The sequence below is a fragment of the Vipera berus genome, assembly GCF_964194415.1.
Source record: "Vipera berus genome assembly, chromosome: Z".
Classification (NCBI taxonomy): Eukaryota; Metazoa; Chordata; class Lepidosauria; order Squamata; family Viperidae; genus Vipera; species Vipera berus.
Genome location: NC_138205.1, coordinates 18,987,496 through 19,002,579, shown reverse-complemented (window position 1 = coordinate 19,002,579; position 15,084 = coordinate 18,987,496). Strand labels below are relative to the sequence as shown.

Genomic DNA, 15,084 nt, shown 5'->3' with positions numbered 1-15,084 from the left:
ATTGTAAGAAAAACCTGCCATTATTTCAGGTTTTCAAGGTATGGTCATCAAGAGATGGTGCTACGCAAATCAGAGGGGCACCTGAGTTGAGTTTTAGACAAACCAGGATATTAAATGTACAGGTAGTCCTTACTTAATGACCATAATTGAACCCAACATTTGTTTTAAGTTGTTGCAGTTGTTAAGTGGGTCACCGAGTGACTTTATATTTATGACTGTTTTTACAAGCAAATCATGTGGTCATTAAGCAAATTGATTCTCCTGAATGGACTTTTTTCGGTCAGAAGCTAGCAAAAAATTAGCAAGTTGGAGTCATATGACTGTGGGGCACTGCAACCAATCGTAAAGGCAACTCAGTTGCCAAGCTGCCAAGAAATGTGATCGTGTGGCCACAGGGAGGAGGGTGTGTGTATACGTTAGTTGTAACTTAAGGATGGGTTGTAAGTAACTGGGGGTGGTCCATTGTAACTTCAAACGGTCTTTAAGTGACCTGTCATTAAATGAAGACTGCCTGTGCAGGTAGTCCTCAACTTTTGACCACAATTGAGCCCAACATTTCTGTTGCTAAGCGAGACAATTGTTAAGTGGGTTTTGCCCAATTTTACGATCTTTCTTGCCACAGTTCTTAAATGAATCACTGAAATGGTATAGGGTTTCCTGCCTGAGCAGGGGGTTGGACTAGATGACCTCCAAGGTGCCTTCCAACTTATTATTATTATTATTATCATTGCCTAGTTAGTAACATGACTATAAAGTGAATCTGGCTTCCCCATTGACTTTGCTTGTCAGAAGGTCACAGAAGGTGATCACACAATCCTGGGACAATGCAACCATCATAAATATGAGCTAGTCACCAAGCATCCAAATTCTGATCACATGACCATGGGAATGCTGCAACGGTCTTAAGTGTGAAAACCATCATAGGGCACTTTTTTCAGCACCATTTAACTTCGAAAAGTCATTAAATGAATGATTGTAAATCGAGGACTATCTGTGCAGATGAAACCAATAACCATATCTTCAGGGATTTAAGGATAGATTTAGGTGTTTGCCAGGAAGGAAGAAAGATGGGGTATGTGTATAAAAGTGGACAATGGAAAGCAAGACTGGATGATTGGACTATGTGTTATAAAGGATTGCACCTTTAGAATCGGTGTTGAAAAGTAGTAGATAGTTTATACATTTGTGGCACAAGTAGGGTTAAAGACAATGCAATGATTCATGCGAAGGTTATAGCTGTGAAAGGGGCTGCAGAGTGCCATATACAATCAAAAAAATGAGGCTAAAAATGACAGGTTACCCGCAAAATACCACATTTATGAATTCCATTATTAACAAGAAAAATTCCATTGTTAACAAGGAAGAGCTGGCTTAGGAATTCGGGGAACTGAATCCATAGGTTGTAAAATTGCTATAGTTGTCCACCCATGTTAGAATGTGTCCGCAGAGATGGCATTGTTTGAGGGACAGTCCATTTAGAGAGCACCATGCTTTTTAAAACATTCCCAGCATGCTTTGATTTAAGAATGGTTAATTCTATTTACCGTCCCGTCTCCAGAGAAACATGGAACTATTCATTATCCTTTGATTGCCAGAATTCATTTTCACACTTGCAGAAAACTCACTGTCTGGGAGTTTTCCCCACTTTAGCTAAAAATGTATTGTTATCTTTGAACACTTGTCAATCTTCCGTTGGTTCATCTCCAAATCTTTCTATTTTCTACATAGTTAAACATATTCAATATAATATTAACGCTGCATGCAAATGCACCAGACCTGCTATGATCTAAGAAAAAAAGAGGAAACATTCTTCTCTGAACAAGATAGGAACCAAAAACTTTATATTTATTAATTTTCCATCACAAAAGGACTGAAATTGGGCCAGGAAAAGTTATAAATAACAGCAGTTAAAATACAAGTTGTCAGGGAGGAAGATAGAAGCATTCCCCCCACCCTCATGGTAGAGTATAATTTAGGCAAAGTTTTAAGAAAACATAAAAGAAAGAGGGCAGTTTTCGATTTTCAGATCTGGCCCTCTAATGGGATAACGCACCTTCATTAAATATTAGGAAAAGCAAGTTCTTTTTTGATGAGAGGAAGGACACCCAAATTTGTTCATTTCCAAAAGATGTAAAGAAACTGGATTCACTCTGATGAGCATAACTCTATCTATAAATCAGATATACACATTTTAAGAAGTTGGAGAGTGTTATTATCTTGCAAGTCCGAAAGAAACAGTTCATGCATATGTAGATATAACCATTCTGACTGTTTAAACCGGTTTTAGAATGTAAGTACGTGTGGTTTTAGTCAGTTTTGAGGTAGCAAGATCTACTGTGCAAAATGGCTGTGCTGCTTTGTTTTCTTCCTTTGTTCTTCTGCATGTGGCTCTGCTGGTAAAGAAGAGTGAAGAGGAGGAAAACTATTCATTTTCATCTATATTAGGAAGTCAATACTCCTACTAGGAGGTAAAAAAAAAAAGGCCTCGTCACTTTTCAATTTGTAACGTATTCTTCCATTCAGCTGGTTCGGGCAGGTAAGCTGGCCAAAATTGGGAAGTAGTTTGCAAAGAACAAACACAGAAGTTGACAAGCAGATCTTCCAGTGAAAAACACTGGGGCTAACTTCCCTGTCAGAAGAAAATGGCTGAAGGACACTTAGGATATTTCTCCTCTACCACAGAATTATATGGATCCAAAATAAGGACGGCCAGATAAGAAGACTTTTCAAATGAGAAAATGATAGGTCAGACAATGTTTTAGGCTTTCTTTTCCTCACAGCCAAATGCTGAGGACCTGAGGCAGTGTTTTCCACCAGAAAAGCAGGCCTGGTGCATGGAGAGGTTCATTGAGACACTACCTTCTTCTGTGGAACGAGAAGAATCAGAGCGAAAGAGTCTGCGCCGATGTCTGCATGTTCTGGGAGTTGTCATCTGCACGCCGGTGCCGTACGTGGACTGAGCAGCCACCGATGTGCTGGAAATCCACCGCAAAAAGGCCAAACAGCAGGAAGAGGGCCATGGCCATGGCCCATTCACAGTAGGCCGCCTCAGAGTGCAGTTGCAAGGAAAAAAGAGCAACCGCTGAAGTTGAAAAGTCAAGGCATCATAATTTCCAGCTAGTGAAGCCAAATTCACAACAGAGTTGGAGAGGGCGAGATACATTCCAGGGATGGCTTCAGTTTGATGGGAAGTGGAGGAGGACGGTTGTCCCAAAGGTGCTTTTTTTCAACAAGCAAGTGGACCTTTCTTGTTGTTTCTTTGAAAACTTTTTGCTTCTCATCCAAGAAGCTTCCTTCAGCTCTGACTGGATGGTGGGGAATGGAAGGATTTACACTCCTTGCAGACAGCTGGTCATTTGCATACTTTTGGAGAGTCATTGAGGCCACTTGGAAGTTTATCTGTGTCTTGAAGATCAACTGAGTGGTGCAAACGGCTATGGAGCCTTCTTGGAGCTGCTGAAAGGACTGTGTTGTAGGCTGGAGATAGATGATGTCGTATCCTTCCCCTTCTGTTGAGAGAGGGCTGTTCTATGATGACAAGTGAACAAGCTTCTTGAATGAGAAGCGTAATGTCTTCAAAGGAAAAACAAAGAAAGTCCAATTGCCTTTTGAAAAGAGCACCTTTGGGACATTCCCTAAGGATCTGAAGACTTTTAGGGTGCGTTGATCCTGCAACGCTCCCTAAAACATCTTCAGAGAAAATCTCATGAGGTTCATGCCTCTTCCAAATGAATGTTAGGGCAATAGTAACAAGGATTCTACTTCTCCTGCCCCTTCAACCCTAAAGATTGCTAGCTCCACTTCTGCCATCTCTTTCTGCACACCCCTATTCCGGAATTGAAATTCCTCCCCACCCGCCCACCCACCCCATGCTCCAGCTGTGCCAATCTCTTATTCGGGATACTGGAAATAAACAAGGCAGAGCCACAAAAGCTAAGAAAGAACCGGAGTGGTCCGATCCAGATCCCTCCATGTCTTGGTTTCACTCGGTTGGTCAGAAAAGCCTGGATCCAGAAGTAAAGGATGCCAATCACAAAAGCCAAGAAGGCGCCCGTCACATGGACTTCCAGTTGGTTATATTGCTGAAAAAGAGGGAAAGACAGAAGGGTCATTCCGTGTCCTTAAATACAGAGGAAGAACATAATAGGTAGAACATAATTATTTATATAGATTGTGCAATCAAATACAGGTAGTCCTCGGCTTACCATCACAATTGAGCCTACAATTTCTGTGGTTAAACGAGACATCTGTTAAGTGAGTTTTGCCCCATTTTACAACCTTTCTTGCCAGTTGTTAAGTGAATCACGGCAGTTGTTAAATTAGTAATATGGTTTATAAGTGAATCTGGCTTCCTCATTGACTTTGCTTGCCAAAAGATCACAAAAGGTAATCACATGACGCACACACACCCCGGGACACTGCAACGGTCATAAATATGAGGTAGTCGCCAAGCATCCAAATGGATCATATGGACCATGGGGGTGCTGCGACAGTCCTAAGTGTGAAAAATGGTCGTATGTCACTTTTTCCAGGGCCGCTGTAACTTTGAACAGTCACCGAACGGACTGTGGTAAGTCAAGAACGCTGGAAAAAAGTGCAGCTTCCCAGCTTCAAGAGGCTAGAATTGTCCCAGAGAGAAGAACTTCCAATAGCTTTTCGTGCTAATTTAAATGAAAAGATCTCAGTAATGAGAACCCATTTGGTGCAGTGATTAAAGAGCTGGATTAAAAGCGAGGAGATTATGAGTTCTTCTTAGGTGGGAAAGTTGGCTGACTTTGGGCCAATCACACTCTCTCAGTCCAAGTCACCTCATGGCATTGTCATCATGGGAATAGGACAAGGAATCACTGTGTATGTCACATCTTGACCTGGATAAAATAAAGGTGGGATAAAAAATAATAATAATGCATCAATTAAATAAAAATAATTTGCTCTCTTCTGAGTACTGACCTCTGGCACTGGGCAGGAGAATGGTGCTGTTGTACCAGAAGTCCTCGACTTATAGCCATTCATTTAGCGACTGTTTGAAATTACAACACTGAAAAACGTGACTTACAACTAATCCTCACATTTGCAACCATTGCACCATCCCCACAGTCACCTGATCAAAATTTGGGCATTTGGCAACTGGCATGTATGTACAAGGATTACAGGGTCCCATGGTCATGTGATCTCTATCTGCAACCTTCCCAGCTGGCTTCTGACAAGCAAAATCAATGGGGCAAACCAGACTGACTTAATAAACATATGATTCACTTAACTGCAGCAATTCACTTCACAGCCGTGGCAAAAAAAAAAGATCATGAAATCAACCACAACTCACTTCACTTGCTTAGCAATGGAAATTCTGGTCCCAACTGTGGTCATAAGCCAAGGACTACATATAACAGGGGTGTTCAAACTTGGCAACTTTAAGACTTGTGGATTTCTAACTCCCAGAATTCCTCAGCCAGCCAGGGCTGGCTGAGGAATTCTGGGAGTTAAAGTCCACAAGTTTTAAAGTTGCCAAGTTTGAAGTCCCCTGACCTATAACTTGTTAACCCCTATCCCAAGTATTGGGATGATTCCAAATGGAAATTGGGATGATTCCAAATGGGATGCTAGCTGATGCTTTTTCTTCTGCTCTGCAACCAGTCAGATGGTTTCCAGAGCTTTGAATTAAGCTGTGGGGAGTGGGAATCAATATAGATCGGCTTCAAAGAGTGGAGGGGTTTTTTTAGGTTGAGGATTGAAACTATGTGGCAGTGTAGAAGAATGCTGACTTTCTGTCTATGGAGATTCTGTCTAGATTCCCGTCTATGGGGATTCCCTGGCTTTCTGTTCCCCGTGCTCTGGTCTTTTCTATATCTCAGTGGTAGCTTACCTGGAAATTCCCCACTAATGATGCACCAAAGGCGCAAAGTAGACCTAAAATAAGTCCAATTAAATTCAGACAGGAGTGACAGCCATAATCTCGGACTTGTTGGTACTTTAGAAAGCAAATCACCACACCTGAAAATAACAGTGGGATAAATTTCTATTATTTTGGGGGGGTCAGATAGATTTATAGCTTAATATGCTGATCCACTGTTGTTAAACACATCCCCAAAAGAATCTGCTGCTCTTTGCGTAGGTCGGCATACCTCCCTCCCTCCCTGTATCCCTCCCTCTGCTGCCTTTCACTAAAGATATAAATTCTCCTAGTGTTAACACTTAATTGAAAACATTGGCCCAACTAAAAGAATGCTACAATCAACTGAACTAAAGAGCATTACATTTATCAACCGCAATGTCTGGATTCACCCAACATGCTAAGCCATAACTCTGTGTGAAGCCTGCCGACTGTGCAACACCTTCAATATTGTAAAATCCTTGAGTGTTTCTTTTGGAAAACGAGCTCTCTACAGAAAGAATCGATATGACGAAAAACAGTTTTAACAAGTCACCATGCTTTCTTCTGAAAGGGGTGATGGGTCATCAGGATCCCCAAATTCAGGCGTGTCCGTTGTAAGAGAGGGCACATTGAGCCTGCTTATCTAATGGATTGATGCATTAAGCCTGTGGTGGCGAACCTATGGCACGCGTGCCACAGGTGGCACGCAGAGCCCTCTCTGTGGGCACGTGCGGTGTCGACCCAGTCCTAGGCCTTCAGCTGGGTTTTATAAAACCTTTTCGCTTTAGGCCTCCACCGCCGTGTGAAAAAAAAAATTCAATCAATCAATCAATTTCAACTTCTCGGGGGGGGGGGGGAAAGATCTTGCAAAGTTGGAATTGATTGATTGAACTTTTCAGTCCCACCCAGTCTGCTGTTACCACGCCCACCCAATGGGCCACACCCACCCAATGGGCCATGGCCACCCGGCACCCAAAGATACATAAGTGGGTTTTGGGTTGCAGTTTGGGCACTTGGTCTCTAAAAGGTTCGCCATCACTGCATTAAGCTATTAACTACATGGTCTTGTAGCATTTATAGGATGGGGAATAGATGGAGAGAAATACCTTACCTAAAAAGGCTCCAAGATTAAGAATTTGTCCAAACACACAACTCTGGGGTGGATAAGCACCGCACGTGCTGACAAATGAGGAAATGAGGAAATTTCACATAACTAGATGCAATTTTAGAAGCTGCAGCTATTTTACTCATTGCTTCAGAAGTTCCCATCCCAAGATATCATATTCAAAGAGACCAAAAACTGCCTTTCCACGGGCTGGTGGTTATAGGTTGCATAAGGTTATAATTCTCATTAGCTTACTCCTGCAGCAAAGCTTGATTTAAAAAAAACAACAACCCAACCCAATCCAATACTTGACTTGTCTAGTATGTATTTGGGTGAAGGAATGTTTTCTGGGTAAAAGAAAGTTGACACAGTCTATAGCTTCGGCTAGGGGTCTCCAAACCTGGCAAATTTAAGACTTTGTGGACTTCAACTCCCAGAATTCCCCAGCTAGCGTGGAATTCTGGGAGTTGAAGTCCACAAGTCTTAAACTTGCCAAGTTTGGAGACCCCTAGCTTAGGCTATACATGATGAATGCCCCCTTTTATCCGATGGCCCTGTTTACCCTCCCTCCTGCATCTTTTGAAGGGTTGATATTTTCTACTTCATCTCTGCAATTTTCCCAAGATCAAATGTAAGTGTAAAAGTCAATTACATTTAGACTAGGTTTGCCAGATTCTTAAGCAAATTTGGATGAGCAAGGTGATTAACATGCATGCCATAACTCAACTGGCACGTGTGATTCCCCCCCCCACATATTTATAACAATAAAGTAGAGGTAGTCCTTGACTTACAACTATTTGTTCCATGACTGTTTGAAGTTACAACAGCACTGAAAAAGGGACTTATGGCCAGTCGTCAACTTATGACCATCACAGAATCTCCTAGGTCAGGACACCTTGCTTAGCAATGGAAATTTTGATCCCAAGTATGGCCATAACTCAAGGACGCCCTGTTTTGTTTGTTGTTGGGAGGTGAAACCTTCTTCCACCTTACCTAAAATCTTTTCTTAACCATCGGTCCACCTTATCCTAAATCCACAGTTTTTTCCTTGCTTACCGTTTTGCCCCTTTTGATTTAGGACAGCTATCCCAGTCATGGCAATTTCCAGGTATGTGGACCTCAACTCCCAGAATTCCACAGCCAGCATAGCCACTGAGGAGAATTTGGGGAGTTGAAATTCATACCAGAAATTGCTAAGGTTTGGAAAGACTATCCTAAATCATAAGAAGCAAAAATTATAAGCAGGCAAACAACTTGTAGAGGGTGTTCTATAAAATCGGGGCAACTACAAAAAAAGGTCCTTCATCTTTACCAGGGATAACCTGGCCTTTACGAATTGGGGGGAGAAGAGGATTAGAATGGAACATGATTTGTGGGTTGGTGAGGTAAGTTTTCCTGCCAAAATACCTGAATTTGGAAAAAAATATCCATACCTGATATATGGAAATGCTTCTGTGATGTTGACGGAGCCGTTTGTAACTGCCATGGCAAATCTGGAGAAATGGGAACCTGGTGAGACAACTAGAACAGTCTCATTGAAGCTGAGTTTGTTATTCCTAGTTAACTTAGACACTGTATTGCAGGCCCATCCATGGGAGTGTCAAAATATGCAAGCGATGGGTGTGACATCCCCATGGAAGGCCATTATCCTCAACATGCACTTACTAAAGTAGGCAGAGTTTCATTGTGATGCCATGGCTGCCATCTTCTCCCAGTACATGTCTTTTTTATCATTTGTTTTTTTTATTAATTTTCCACTATTACAATAATATCTTTAAAAAGCAACGTGGTGTCTGGGTTACAATAGTTCCATTTCAGGCAAATACATATTATTACAGATCTCCAAGTTGTTGTAACTAATATTTCCTCTCTCTTATTTCCTTTAATACATATTATCTCTTATCTAAATTAACATACTTCTCATTGCTATCCATCAGTCATTAAATAGTTTTCTTATACATTTATCAATAGTATATTTTATATTTTAACATTCCATTTTTAAGATATCAAAACACCTTATATATTTTTCCAGTTTTAATTTTACATTAATATTAAGATTAAACGTTTAAAGTTTCTCATTTTCATATTTGTAAATAACCTCCTTTCCCTTTACACAGTTTTCTCCAATACCTAGTAATGTAAATACACTTATTTATCTCATTTTCATATCGACAAGTTAGTAGTACAATATGAGAATGGTAGTCATTAGAATACCAATTGCAGGGAGGAGGAAGAGGAGGAGGACAATATAATATTCTTATTTCTCATTTATAATTTCCACATATTGAAAATTAACCAAAATTTCTCCGTTTCAACATTTAACATGTACTTTCATGTTACTACATCCAAGTATATTAATTACATTGTATCATTCTTAACGTATATACATCTTAATCCATTTCACAGAGCCTTGGTGGAGCAGTGGGCTAATGCCTCCTTAAGTAACACCAGCTGCCTGCAATTAGTGCAGGTTCGCATCCCACCAGGCTCAAGGTTGACTCAGCCTTCCATCCTTCCGAGGTAGGTAAAATGAGGACCCAGATTGTTGGGGGCAATAAGCTGACTTTGTAATAATGCCGCTTGGCAGGGGCCGAAAGCCCTAATAAGCAGGCATATACATAGAATGAAGGCTATTGCTAAGCACATTGGTTTGTGCTTAAATTGTAAGCCGCCCTGAGTCTTTGGAGAAGGGCGGGATATAAATGGGATTAAAATAAAATAAAATAAATAAATTTAAAGAGTTCAGTATTTCAATGTTAGTATTCATACATCTGTATTTTATTTTTGTTTTTTTAATTAGTCAATATTTTTATCTACTCATCAAAGCAATCTCTCATAATCCAAGTACAGTCCTATCTATTTTGGTGTTATCTTTTTCAGGCCTCTTAAATATGTCCATATTTCTTCAATCTTATTCTTGCTTTCTTCCTTTGCCATGTCATTTTTTGCTTCTTTGCCTCAAGGTCATCAAAGCATTTTTGTATTGTTGTATCATATTTAAGTCGCCCTCTAGTCTCCGTTTTTGAAGGATTGAGGGGTCTGTTAACAACACCAAATTTTCTCATTATTTTCGCCTCTTGATATAGTTGCGCTGGGCTGAACAAATTTTGTTCCAACTGTTTCTCATTTTTGTCTTCAAAAATCTGTGTTTGTTGAGTAGTTAATTCTTCTGCCAATGTATTTGATTCTTCTGTTAAGTTCTGTCCCGATAAAATATTAGCTGTAGTCACAATCTGAGTTTGTTTCTTCGAGATACTTTCTATTTCTTTTCCAAAAGCTCTTATTTCATCACCAGCTGCAGAAAGGAACTGATAAGTTTGGTAGGATATTTCCCACATAGCATAGATTTGTTTTTGAAACTCTTCCATGGTGGAGTTTTACATCTGGTGTTCAAGGTTAATCTTATCTTATTTTTCTTAAATGTTTTCTTAATTTTTTTTAAAAAGAAAATCAGATTGCAATTTCAGGTTTAGCGACTGGGTGTCCCCCAAGCACTTTGAAAGTTCTTTTTGTTTAGTCCGTTTCTTTTTTCAACCTTTAAAGAAAAAAAAACACACCCCTGAGCTTGCTTGTCGCTTGTTTGAAGGGAGGGTTAAATTTCCCCCTCCCTCTCCACAGGGGGGATGGTACTTAGCAACTTATTTAGGTGAAAAGAAGAAGATTAAGGTATAAGAAAGGAATCTTACCACCGTCTCTTCCACGCTGCTTTAATGTTTGACTTCGGCTGTCTGCAGCCTAGTAACTGGCCATATTACTATGGCCAGTCTTTTGTCCGCTGGTAAGAAGGGAATGCAGGCACTAATGGGGGGGGTTGCAGCTCCCCCACATTTCTGCAAAAGCTCCTTCTGTCTGGTCGCCCCTCCAGGGTGACTCTTCAGCCCTTTTAGAACCCCCCCCCAGCGATGTGAAACTGGACGTGGAAGATGAGAGCCATCCTCCAGATGTCCATGCCGGCTGGCGTGGAAAACCGGAAGCCTCTCCCAGTACATGTTACTGGAACATAATGTGCATTAGACCAGTGCACACCTTAATAGTGGTTTTTTTTTGGGACTGTGTGTGTGAACAGAGCAGCTTGTTCCACATGAAACTTTGCCCCACCATTAAAGTTAGCATGACTCTTAAAACACCAGCACCTTTTTTCACACTCATGCAAAATAAGGCCAGGCCCTGATGAATACAGTACTAGAGAAATTCTCTATTTGAATGAAATCCAAAGCCCTTTTCCTCATCTGTTTTGAACTACAGTTAGTCACCGACTTACAACTATTTGTTTAGTGACTATTTGAAGTTACAACGGCATTGAAAAAAGTGACTTATGAATGTCCGTTTTTCACACAACCCTTTCAGCATTCCATGGTCACATGATCAAAATTTGGACTCTTGGCAACTGGTTCATATTTATGATGGTTGCAGTGTGCCGGGGGGGTCATGTGATCATCTTTTGTAACCTCCTGACAAGCAAAATTCACGAAGAAGCCAAATTCAATTGACAACCGTGTTACTAACTTAACAACTGCAGCAATTCACTTAACAATTGGGGCAAGACAAGTTGCAAAATGGGGCAAAATGCACTTAACAACTATCTTGCTTAGCAACAGATATTTGGGGCTGAACTGTAGTCGAGGATTGGCTGTATATGCAATAGTATATTGTATATACCAGGACAGATCATTCAGCATTTTCCCCAGCAATGGTTTCTCAGATATATGTATTTTTAATGTAAATCAGCTTTCTCTAATGTGAAGCCCTCCAGATATAATGGGATTTCTAAGAATGGATATCTCAGAGTATCTGGACTCCATATGTTAATATTAATCTACCAGATGAGCTGCCAGGAAGAAGTACAAGAACTTGTTACACAGTCAACATTAAATGAAAGACATTTTGACCAAGCATAATGTGTGAATCCTGTTACTTCAAATATCTGGGATTATTAAAGGCAGCACAATTTGAGGCTCAAGCTGTAGCTCTGCTAATGACTGAAGCCCATTCACCCGATTTAAAACTTTGCAAACTTTTTTAAAGTGCTAGAGCAGGGGTGTCAAACTCAATTTCATTGAGGGCCGCATCAGCATTATGGTTGCCTTCAAAGGGACAGGTGGGCATGGCTGGGTGGTCACGGCTGGGTAGCTGTGCCTAGGTAGGCACAGCTACCTAGTTACACACACACACACACACACACACACACACACACACACACACTCCACATTCCAAGTTTGGGGACTTTTATCCACAGAGGAAGGAGAGGTCCTTCTCTCCAAGCCCTGGCATGGTTGGCAGCTTGCCAGCTGAGATGTGGATAAAAGTCTCCAAGCTTGGAACGGTGTGTGCATGCACGCGGCATGCCAAAGTGCTTGGTTGAATTACAAAGATTTCTGGAGAGAATGGGGAGTGGTGGGGAGCTGCATGAGGGAAAGCTGCCCCAACAAGCAAGCATCCTTCTCAGCAAGGATTCCCTTTCGAAAAGGGCTAGCCTCCCTCATGCAGGACCAAGGAGCGCTGCTCCCCTGCCTCCTCTTCTTGTTCTCCAAGAGATCTGTCAAGGCAGAAGTTTGTCTTCGTGCTCCTACACACAATAGCATGGCCCTCTGCCTCTCCTGCTTTGCCAGGAGGGGGCGCTGGAGAACGTCTCCTTTGGCATGCTGCATCCACGCACGCACGGACATACCATTCCAAGTTCAAAGACTTTTATCCACTTCTGAGCTGGCAAGCTGTCAATCACGCTTGGGCTTGGGGAGAAGGTCCTCTCCTTCCTCTGTGGTTAAAAGTTCCCAAACTTGGAATGGGGGCTCTGTGTGTGCGCACGTGCGTGTGTGTGTATGCGCTTGGGTGACAACAGTTTGGGGAAGTGAGGAGCTTGTGGGGCACCGAGTTGTCCCCACATCAAGTTAGCTGGTGCAACTTGTTCCGGGCCGACCCAGCTGACTCAAGTCATCATAGACCCATGCTGCGGTTACCGCTGCCACAGCTCCATGTGTTGTAGAGGCTCCCGCTGCCCGTCCTCTTCTAGCACTGCTGCCACTGACAAAGACACCGGAAGAAGCGAGGAGGTAATTACTCAATCAACTCCTCCTAGTAGTCTGCTTGCGGACCAGATCTAAACACATCACAGGCTGGATCTGGCCCGCGGGCCTCGAGTTTGACATGACTGTGCGAGGGGAAGTGTACTGCCAAACTGATGCAACAACTCCCACAGAACTGTACACTTCCACCAAAGTAAGCCAACTGACTCCAATTATAGAGCCCTTTAACAAAAAGATTCTTTGTGGAAAGATTATTATTATTTATTATTTATTGAACTTATATACCGCCCTTCTCCCGTAGGACCCAGGGCGGTTCACAAGGCAATTAAAACAACATTACAATACAAAAAGTTAATAACAATTAAAATAGATTAAATTGTCCTTGATTAAAAATCTAAAACCCCTATAACTCTGATTTAAAAAACCCAATTACAATAAGTTAAAAATTAAAAATTCTCAGTCCTGGCCGGAAAGCTCAAAGAGCCAGGTCTTCAGGTCCCGGTGGAACGAACGAAAATCAGGGGCAGTCCTGAGCTCTACGGGTAACTGGTTCCAAAGGGCAGGGATGCCCACAGAGAAGGCCCTCCCCCTGGGTGTTGCCCGCCGGCAATCCTTTGCCGGCGGCACCCTGAGAAGGCCCTCCCTGTGGGAGCGCACAGGACAAAGGGAACTTGATGCCGGCAGTAGGTGTTCCCTCAGATATCCCGGACCCAAGCCATTTAGGGCTTTATACGTCATCACCAGCACCTTGAATCTCACCCGGAGGGCAACTGGAAGCCAATGCAGCTCGCGGAGCAGAGGTGTTACATGGGAGTATCGGGAAGCCCCCATCACAACTCGCGCGGCTGCATTCTGCACCAGCTGAAGCCTCCGAGTGGTCCTCAAGGGCAGCCCCATGTAGAGAGCATTGCAGTAGTCTAACCGGGAGGTCACGAGCGCATGAGTGACTGTGCGCAAGGCATCTCGGTCCAGATAGGGCCGCAACAGGCACACCATCATCAAAAGATGATCAAACTGCCTAATTAAAGATTAAAAGAAAACCCTATTTTTGTACCATTAAAACATTAACAACTGGATAAGCCAGGGTGAAGCCATGCTGGCTTTTCTTTGTTAACATATGCACCTTGTTATGCAACATCTTATTATGCTTCATATTGTTCCCTCAACAAAGGCAGTCATCAGGACAACTTACTTAGAGCGGCTGCAGATCAAACTACTGTAATAGTTAAAAGGATGGGAGCTAGCAGATTTAGTTATACCTTGGATACACCTCAATTCAGGGAGGCAAAAGCTCTTCTCCTATAGGAATGTGTCAGGTCTTCAACAAGAATCTCTTTTGCGGGAAAGAACAAAGATTCCCACCCATTGTTATAAATCGTTTTTGCCACGGAGTCTGTCTCAGTAAACCAGTCCAGATGAGCTAATTCCACTTTATTCTACAGCTACTTTGATAGAATCTTGCAAGCCTGAAACTACAATTCTCCAGCCCTTTTACAGCCCAAGAAATGTTAAGGAGGATCTCTTTTGAGCTTTTGCCCCACCCACTATCCAATTGTGGGCTATGCTGTCTCTTCTCTGACCATTCTTGGCACCGTATCTTCAACCAGTTTTCCCCACAATCTTTCTCACCAGGCATTTCAGAGTCCAGGAAATCAATGGGGCTTTCCTGCTGCCTCTGAGCTTCCTGTCCCCGTCCCCAACACAAGATCTAATTTGTGCTTCAGTTCCCGATACCTGCCCCAGCCAGCCCTGAGCCTCACCTATTTGCCCCACCATGCATTTATTACTCACACAACCCAGAAGCCACAAATGCCGACTGCAGCCAGGAACACAGGAAGCAGAGGCCAAAGCCACATGCTGAGAGTACACCTGAAGGCAAAAACAAACAAACAACAACAACAAAACAAACAAGAGAAGACCATTAACTGTGGCCTCAAGTTCCAGGAATCAGGATTAGATGGGGAACAAAAGGGGATCAACCAGACAGGAGCCCGGGACAGAGATCATATTCCTGAATTCTATGGACCCGGGTAATAACCATTAGACAAAATAATTACAAGCCAGGTTTCCTGGGATCTTTAACT

The 15,084-nt window shown here is 42.3% G+C and overlaps 1 protein-coding gene across 1 annotated transcript; it reads right to left on the bottom strand.

The window, feature by feature from the left end:
• Positions 1–2,882: 2,882 nt before the first annotated feature.
• LOC308677149 (modulator of macroautophagy TMEM150B-like) lies at positions 2,883–14,856 on the bottom strand (the record flags this gene model as incomplete). Its single annotated transcript, XM_081343314.1, has 6 exons — positions 2,883–3,082; positions 3,905–4,082; positions 5,864–5,991; positions 6,984–7,051; positions 8,411–8,470; positions 14,792–14,856. 6 exons carry the CDS (start codon positions 14,854–14,856, stop codon positions 2,883–2,885), a joined length of 699 nt encoding a protein of 232 aa, XP_081199440.1.
• Between the last annotated feature and the right edge of the window lie 228 nt (positions 14,857–15,084).